At 37.8% G+C, this 9597-nt stretch overlaps 1 protein-coding gene across 1 annotated transcript; it reads right to left on the bottom strand.

The window, feature by feature from the left end:
* Window positions 1–124: 124 nt before the first annotated feature.
* Window positions 125–9260, bottom strand: LOC116618414 (tectonic-1). The gene is made up of 14 exons (XM_032382022.2): window positions 9102–9260; window positions 8405–8516; window positions 7886–7992; window positions 7665–7810; window positions 6497–6599; window positions 6220–6329; window positions 5893–6129; window positions 3818–3940; window positions 3101–3198; window positions 2602–2739; window positions 1895–2057; window positions 1416–1514; window positions 1302–1352; window positions 125–509 (listed from the first exon to the last, which is right to left on the bottom strand). Exons 1-14 carry the CDS (start codon window positions 9220–9222, stop codon window positions 339–341), a joined length of 1779 nt encoding a protein of 592 aa, XP_032237913.2. The 5' UTR covers window positions 9223–9260; the 3' UTR covers window positions 125–338.
* Window positions 9261–9597: the final 337 nt, after the last annotated feature.

Raw genomic sequence — 9597 nt, 5'->3', positions numbered from 1 at the left:
GCGTGTGTGTGGGGGGAATTCATCGATACATACATACCTCGAGCTCACTTCCCCTCTCTCTCTCTGTCGCCCTTGGGTACTACAAAAGAGCGTTCTCAACGCTCTTTTTACACAAAATGCAACCTTTTATCGTTCTGATAACGTTTATTAAAAACTCCTTTCATTATGTACAGGCATGTACATTATCTATGTTTAAGTCTAAGTTCTCATCGGGCTTTTTGCACAAATTAATTGAACCAATTGTAACCATTTATTCGTTCTGATAACGTTTATTGAAAACTCCTTTCATTATGTACATATATGTGCATTATATACAATGTCTGCTAAGTAAAAAAAACTCATTGTAAGAAGGGATAGAAGAAGTCGGACGGCGCTTTTGCCTCGAATGTAGGCGTGGGTTTGACGCGAGCATCGGGGAGCTTAGAGACATCGATAAAACTGACCGACGAGACGACTTCAAACGACTGGTTGACGGCCGAGTTCCCGTACTGACAAAATGGACCGGTACACTGATAAAAGGAAAAATTGGAAGCGTTATTTCTTGATTATATATACAAATAAGCCGAATGCTTAAAACACTTAAAGATGCGACAACGGCGACGGCTTGGACGGTTTGCGGAGAAAAAAAGCTCGTGATTCAGCACTTGGCGATAAATTAAGGTTCGAATGGGAAATCATAACGAGGCTGAAAGGGACATCATAATAAGGCTGAATGGGAAATCATAACGAGGCTGAATGGGACATCATAATAAGGCTGAATGGGAAATCATAACGAGGCTGAAAGGGACATCATAATGAGGCCGAATGGGAAATCATAACAAGGCTGAAAGGGACATCATAACGAGGCTTACAGGGACATCATAACGAGGCTGAATGGGACATCATAATGAGGCTGAATGGGAAATCATAACGAGGCTGAATGGGACATCATAATGAGGCTGAATGGGAAATCATAACGAGGCTGAATGGGACATCATAATGAGGCTGAATGGGAAATCATAACGAGGCTGAATGGGACATCATAATGAGGCTGAATGGAAAATCATAACGAGGCTGAATGGGACATCATAACGAGGCTGAATGGGACATCATAACGAGGCTGAATGGGACATCATAAAGACGCTGAATGGGACATCATAATGAGGCTGACAGGGACATCATAATGAGGCTGACAGGGACATCATAATGAGGCTGACAGGGACATCATAACGAGGCTGAATGGGACATCATAATGAGGCTGAATGGGACATCATAACGAGGCTGAATGGGACATCATAATGTGGCTGAATGGGAAGACTGACCTGGTAGCGTATCTCTCGAGGTTCGCCGTATTGAAACAACACGCCCACAACCTACAACAAACAAGTCGTGTCAAACACGAGGATAAAGAGAGGGGGGACATGTGTAAACTTTACCTTGGCTTGCGGGTTCGCCAAGAAACCAAAATTCGCGTATATCACTTCGATATGCACTGACGTGATCATGTTCCTACACGTTCCACCACCACCATCAGGCTACAAGAAAACAACACGGGTAAAGATTAGAGCAACGAGTTTGCCTTCTCAAACAAGAGGACCTGCTTATTGTATGAGGTTGGGTGTGGTTGGTGTAGGGATGGTTATTGTATAAGGTTGGGTGTGTTTAGTGTAGGGATGGTTATTGTATAAGATTGGGTGTGTTTAGTGTAGGGATGGTTATTGTATTAGGTTGGGTGTGGCTGGTGTATGGATAGGTATTGTATAAGTTTGGGTGTGCTTGGTGTAGGGATGGGTATTGTGTAAGGGTGGGTGTAGTTGTTGCAAAGATGGGTATTCTGTAAGGTTGGGTGTGGTTAGTGTAGGGATGGGTATTGTATGAGGTTGGGTGTGGCTGGTTTTAGCTGGATATCACTTACAGTTTGTGATGGCTTGGTGTTGAGAATCTTGACCCAGTCACCAACTTTATTGACATCTGAATTGCCAAACATGGCCACATGGGTAGGAACACTTCCTAATAAGGCTGAGAGGGCAGTGTCCTGGATGATTTGACAGGCAGCACTACTTGTGCTTAAGGTCACGCTGCACAAGAAAAGAAACAATTGTCATTTTTGACTGCTTTTTCACAAATGAAACAAAACCAAGGAAATAGCCAGAATACATACACAGCATATTTTTTTTTTCAATTTTTGTAGTTCATCTGTATTTTTGTCAAAAAGTATGGTTGGTTGTTTTCAATTATTTTTCTGGTATAAAAAAACATGTTCTGACTTGTTCCAGGACAGTATCACTTTAACTGTACGGTATCGCCTGATAGTTATCCTATAAAAATGAAATAATTACCTGTATTGACCAATGAGCATGCATGAAAATTCATCACTGGGATAAAATTCTTGACATTTTGCACTACTTTCAATTTTCGCAGTGTTGTTTTCACCGTCCAGGCTGCCAACACAATTTAACATCCAAACCAATAATCCTCTCTGTGCACCAGATCAACTACCCAAGATACAATTGTACAGGTTGCTGTAGTGTGACAACAATGTAATGTAATACAGCCTCACAAGGGCCACTGGATGGTAATAATGATAACCAATTTTATGATTTAACAACAAAACCCTTGTACCTTATAGTACAGCCTGTTCTTGTGTCCATACCAAATACCACAGGGACCCTTTTAGTAGATGCAGAGCATGCTCCATCTGCAGATGAGCTGGGTACTGTTAACCAGCTTAGTGGGTCAGAGCTGAGTACAATAGCCTCTCTGAATCTGTTAAGGACCTCAGGGCAAAAAGATATGAGTTTCAAATGGAATCCTTTCACCAAGAAGATGCTTTTTAGTGCATTAATTAAATTAGTGTACAGAAAATGATCAAATAATGAAGCAGGGAATTCAGGAACTTTTCATTGTACAGTACTCCATCCCTATTATTGCTTACTTTATTTATTTATTTCTCTTTTTGTCATACAGCTTCAGCATTCATTCAGTAAGTAAATGTTGTAGTTCACGTATACATATCCCTATATAGTGAAATGTCCGCTTTTTACTTTAATTTTTTGGCACATTCTGGCCCTTGTTCAGTTGTATCATACGATGGATAACATGTGAATTTCAAAAAGGATACTTTTTCATGAGTGTGTCCAATTGCAACGTCCCAGCAACAAGTGGCTTGCCGACAATATAACCTGGATTCCCAGAACGGTAGAATGGCTCACTCCCCTCCTGCAATGGGGCCATGTCATGTCATTTTATTGACAGCAAACAATGTAGTTCCAGTTGTTTTCAGCTATTTTTCTTTTATGCAAGTGTTAATAAACGGTGGAATGCATAGCACAGTTTTCCAATGTTCCATTGGCAATTATGGAACATTGTCTAGTAGTGAGAAGATGAAAAAATTTCAGACTTGAACTTATCTCTAATTCTGATTATTAGGGAGTGTGAATTGAATCCCCTGGTGGGGTGGGGGGAGGGAGGGAAAATTTTCACTCAGGACACCTTAACATTTCAAAGCCCCCCCCACCCCCCTTAACATATTTTTTTTGCCCACTGTTTAACGATCTCCAGATTTCAAAGCTCCCCCTCCCCTACACAACCCCCAGCCTACAGGATAAACCCAGCGTACAACTTACTGATCCAGTGATCCTCTATATTTTTAAAGTGACAAAGGCATGTAAAAACTGTATTGGTAGCTACACTAGTGCTATCAGCATTTGGTTTCTTGTAAAGTTTGTACATAATGTACACAAATGGCTAGCAACTATAATAATTTAAATTTACATTTTATTTACATTTTTGTAAATGCGTTTGTTAAAAAAAGAACACTGCACAGAGAACACCATACCTTGATAAACTTGATTGAGAATTTCTGTAGTAGAGGTAATGCTGTAGTCTGACTACCCATCACCAGCTCCACACTGACTTTAGTAATATCAGTTGACGTATTGTAGTAAATGGTATAAGACACCTATAAAACAACATATAGCAAAATCAGAGAGTATTTTCCTGATAATAATTAAGCAAACTATCTAATATAGAGTTTGTCAGCACAAAAAGAGACATTTTGGAGGAGTGAGGTTCAGAAAATAAACATTTCCAATTAGAACTAACTGTTGGTTACTCAAACTAGAGACACCGAGAGAAGGTCAAAGAAAATGCACTGTATTTGTGTGAGAGTAATGATTGCCTATAATAATAATAATATACATGCACAAATTTCTCGATTCGGATTGGCTGAGAGCAGTGCAATTTTCATGTAACACCAGTGCAGAAAGTTGTAATACCAGTGCAAACATTAAGGAGGCTTGTTAGTAATTCTTTATAGCATTTACTCGTTATAAAATTGACTTCTAGTAGTATCAAATCTCGTCCAATTTCATTCATGTTTTCGAAGGATGATATTTAATCATCCATATTTGATGAGCTACTGTTTTATCTTATTTATCGGTAACTAATAAAGTTATTTAACATATCAACAGACCAGTAGCTTATAAACTTTCCAATATATTTCCAAAAATAACCATGCTTTTTCTTTAAATTTGTGGAGAGACATAACTTTAACTTAGGCATAATGGGTATCATAGTGGCAAGTCTTGACCATGTAATTTTTTTTGTCCGTATACTCCATTTTCTAGCTTTGCTTCGGGCAACATTGCGTCATCCTTTAATTTGTTTTATTAAAGAAAGCAAATACACCTTTGCTGTCTTCAGCCCATGAAAGCTTAGTGGTTGTCTTCATATGTACGTAAAGGACATGGGTATAGATTATTTTGATTAGACATGACCAAAGAGCGAATCCGTACAATTATTATTTAGATTTCGAATCCTCTTGAAAATTCAATGTCTTCATTTAAAAATCGACAAATAAGCAATTCCGTGCTTTCTCATTTTAGTGGAGCTTAGGGGAGCCTACAATACAGTTACTCACCAAGTTCTGTCCCTATCCCGAAACACAACATCTAGAATGAAGTGGTTTTAATATCCGTTTTCTAACCCGAGCTAAAAAAATTGCATGCTCAATGGAAACCCCCTAATTATTCATGTTGTGGACTTGGAAGTTATTTGCACGTGCAGAGACATTTTGCAAGGGAATAACAGGGCGCTCTATTGTTATGCAGCAACTTATTTCAAGATTGCGTTACCAGTTTGCTACATAACAATAGAGAAATGTCTCTATGCACTTATACAAAAACTGTGTTTCAAACAAAAACTCCTAATTTGTACATGTGTATTATTAACAAGTAATCATACATTTGCACTTGTGAGTTTTTCAAAAAGCTTTTTGAAAAACCCACTCGTGCAAATTAATCCCCAATTGAACTCTAAACTGTATGATTACCTATACTACTTTGAGCATTTGCAATACCTTTGAATAAAATTGGGTTCAGAATCATGTAATCTATTCTCTAATTTTTTTTTCTTTTTGCTCAGAACTAGATACCCTCTGGAGTATGAGCAGCCATCTGTACTCAGGGGCAGTAAGGGTTATTTTCATGATCTGTGAACAGCCTTTTTTGTTTATCGTGAATCGTGAAAAGGACAATTTTAAAACCGTGATCCATGATTGCCACCTTCACTGTGATTCACGAATGGCGAAATTTGATCCCATGAATCGTGATCTATGCTCTTTAAAAACCATGAATTGTGATTTCCGAGTTAAGATTGATCCTTGTAGTCAGTTGATCAGTTTATCATGAGATGTGATTTCAGATTTTTTAAACTCATGAAACACGCAGGGACCTTACCGCCCCTGTGTACTGGTATCTCAAACACCCAGTATAATACAATATATTTTTCCATTCAATTCCAAATTTTCAAGTGTGTATGACTTCCATTTCATGATCTTCCTACATTGACATACTGACCCTAACTCCATAAATAACATTGCTACATGTCTGTGATGCTGCATTAAAGGCCTACCTCCATAACAACATTGCTACATGTCTGTGATGCCGAATCAAAGGTAGGCCAAGGTGGGGAGACAAAGGGACACAGAGTGGACACACCCAGACCATTGCGACATGTGATAGGAAGTGTCAGGTTGACATCTATCAGTAGGCTACTATTAAATGATGTTACATTCATAGAGGAAGAGGAGTTTTCTTGGAGTGCATTTCTCGTCAAATTTACAGTGCTGACTGCAAAAAATGATGGGGACTGCAAATAAAATAGAAACATGAGTTATAAAATATTTTGAAAAAAAATATCACAAACTTAACATAGGTTTGGAAATATTAATATTCTTACTGCAGCAACTTGGAATCCTGAGAAGTAGCTGCCTGCCGCCAGGTATGGTAACGTGGTGCATCCAGAAGCAATGGACCTAGTACATTCACTGCTTACATCTTGGAAAAAACCTTTAAAGAATAAATTTTTCTTAGATGATACGAACAAACAAATTATCATGAGATATATTTTTAACTCCAAACAAAGACATTTTGCTACACATTTGAGGACATGAAATGTGGTGATACACATAGAGATCTTGTTTGTTTGTTTTGTTTTGTGCTTATTAATTGTTCACCTGCTGGGTTGTTATCCTCACATTGCTTGGATACTAGTGGCTTGGGAATGGCAAGATACCCTTTGGCACCATTACCAAACACAAGCACTATGGGGTCTCCCGCCTGTAAACAACAACATATTTATATTATATATTTATTGTTACTGAACCTAGATTTAACCACTGTATGATGAAAGTCAATGACATGTACGTATAATAAGTTTGTTAGGAGTTTATAATTAGATGACAATAAAGACAAAAACTTTATAATGCTGAGAGTGACTTACTGTCAGCCTTCTCAAAACCTGCAAGCTGCCAACTAAGTGAGCCGCCTTCTATAGAGATTTTACTGTCTCCATCAAGACAGAAAATATATCATTTTTGTTTTGTTATTGATAAGGAAAATGAGACCTTCAGTAACATAAACCACCTCCAAACCTATAATTGCCTGCTCCTAAAAATCTTTTTGAGAAGGCTAACTGTACATTCGTAATTCAATAGTGATAAGGGGTTAATAAATGCTAATAGAAATACTGTGATTAACGAAATAAGCTTTTAATAGAATTAATACAACTACTGTATGATGAAAGTTGATGCCATGTACAGTATGTACAAGTTTGTTATGAATTTATAATTTACAATAGGAATAAAGACAATAACTTATGACGATAAGGGGATAATAAGTGCTAATAGAAATACTGTGACTACTTAAATAAACACCTCCATCATATAAGTGTCTGCCATAGTAAGTGCCTCGACTGAATATCTTGCTCTTTTATAGAATTTGATGATTAATGGGAGTGACAATTCAAGAGGAGGAGTAAGAAAAACTCACAGAACTACACAAAAACAACATTTTATCATTAAAAGCTTGTTAATTTCTGGTTATGGAAGGACTTTTGCTCCTTGCACATATTGTATTTTGAAAAATAAATCGAGCAATTTTGATAGCGATGACAATCATGATAATGACCTAAAAATACAAAAGAAAGGTGGCAATGTTGAGAATCTACTTCCTTGTGCTTCTTGTGATACTGATAAAAGATGACAATGGATGCCAGACACCTTACCCAGAATCTGCTGAGGTGGGTGTGCAGTCATAGGTATCATATGGCGGCAATGGGGGGTGCATGCAAGTGTGTGCCTTGCAGTAATTATGACACTATAAAAGAGTCTAGTCATGACAAACCTTGTAAACAGTAGAAGATGGCTTTGATTGCTGAAAGCTTGAGTCAGTACCATCATACACTGTTTTAGTTGTCTGTGACCTCAAAGTTGAAAACTCCTCCCTTGTGCTAGCAATTCGGACATCATTATAAAAGTTTCTAGAAGCATCTAGAAAAGTATGAAGACCATGATGTTTGCCTTGAAGTCATCTTAATCACACTCAACAGTAGTCTGTATACTTACAGTTGTCTCTAACAATACAAAAAAGTCCAGAGCCTGTTGTAGTGGTTCGATATTGGGTATTTTGGGTAAAAAGCAGGTATTTTGATACACAAACTTTATTATCTTCCCTATAGAGAAAAAATAACAATAAATGTAATTAGTTTGAGAAATCTTATTATATACAGAAAATTTATAGGGGCATAAGAAGTGTGATAAACCATTTATGTAAGCGGTTCTCTCTACCCTTGCAAAGTCAGATTTTTTCTAGGTGTGCCAGTTTTGAAATAGAAGTTGCATAGCACACTTTAAAGGCACACAGAGTCTGAGATCACACTTTAACATGGATTCCAAGGTCAGCTTTGCATTGGACATGTTATTATCTTTATTAAGAAGTTTTGCCTCATCTTAAATTTAAGTCATATTTGGAAAATTTGCTGACTAATGCAACTGTTTTGGTGCTAATTTGGAGCCCTGCCTTGAAAGAAATAAAAAAATATAGTCATGAGAAGTATATAAGTCATATAAGTAAATAAGTCATACTCTAGTCCAGAGTCCAGGCATTTTGTAAAAGCTTCCTTGTCTGCAGCTGTACAATCCTCATCACAGCAGCAATTTGGATCACAGGCGTTACCAACGAGGTCACAGAAACAGCCTGGACAGAGAGAGAACAAGTCAACTGTATTACTTGTTACCAAACAGATCACAGAAACATCCTGGACAGAGAGAGAACAAATTGATGATGGAAATGATGCATTCTTGTATTATGTGTCCCTGCTCAAATCGACATCTTTCATTGTCACCCCAGTTTACTTCCACTTTATCACATAACAATCTACACACAGGCCATACATAAAATCTGTAGCAGGCCATACATACAATCTGTAGCAGGCCATACATACAATCTGTAGCAGGCCATACATACAATCTGTAGCAGGCCATACATACAATCTGTAGCAGGCCGACGGAAATCTGACCGTAGCCATTAGCGAAGGGATAAGTCTACCAGAATCTGCACTATTTAACAGGTCGTTTTAAAAAATTGATTCAAATAAAATCATTTCTTCAATTATTTTTGTCACAATACTCTTTTTATCAAACATTATCCAGCAATGCAATCAAGAGGGATACAGTAGTTACTTAACTTAAGCTTATGATAAAAAAACATCATATTCAGATCAAAATACACTTCAACTAAACTTGCTAACATACAATGTCCTTCATCGTGACTCATCCCTACCCGTATTTGAAGATGGCGAGAGTGTGGTACGGTTGCTAGTCGCAGCCTCTATAACCCGATCCCCAAGAAGAAGCGGTAACACCAAAAACAATCTCCAAGAACAACAACAGCCCGCCGCCATTTTGAAATATACAATCCTACCCAGAGACCTTAGCAAAGATTTACAGGTAACCCGTTGCTTTAATAATGTTCAAACCACAGCCATCCTGTTTACCTACGCATCAGTGAGGAGTTATGCAGTCGTTCTGAACTCTGTCACGTTATGCGAGCAGAGGAGTATAGGGTAATCGGTGAATATTTTACAGCACGCAGTATTCTCGGTGTTTAATTTCGCACAAACACTAGTAAATATGGCGCGAATATTCATGTTTTCCCTGGTAATCTTATGGATGATGTATGTATCTTATTCTATACATTGCTCGACTAGAGTCGACCCCTGGCGATTTTTTAGTTTAATTAAAAAAAAAAAAAAAAACAGACAGCCGGTCAAAGTCAA

The sequence above is a fragment of the Nematostella vectensis genome, chromosome 3 (assembly GCF_932526225.1).
Source record: "Nematostella vectensis chromosome 3, jaNemVect1.1, whole genome shotgun sequence".
In the NCBI taxonomy this organism is placed as follows: Eukaryota; Metazoa; Cnidaria; class Anthozoa; order Actiniaria; family Edwardsiidae; genus Nematostella; species Nematostella vectensis.
The sequence above is the reverse complement of the archived record's forward strand: the minus strand, read 5'-3'. Positions and strand labels throughout refer to the sequence as shown.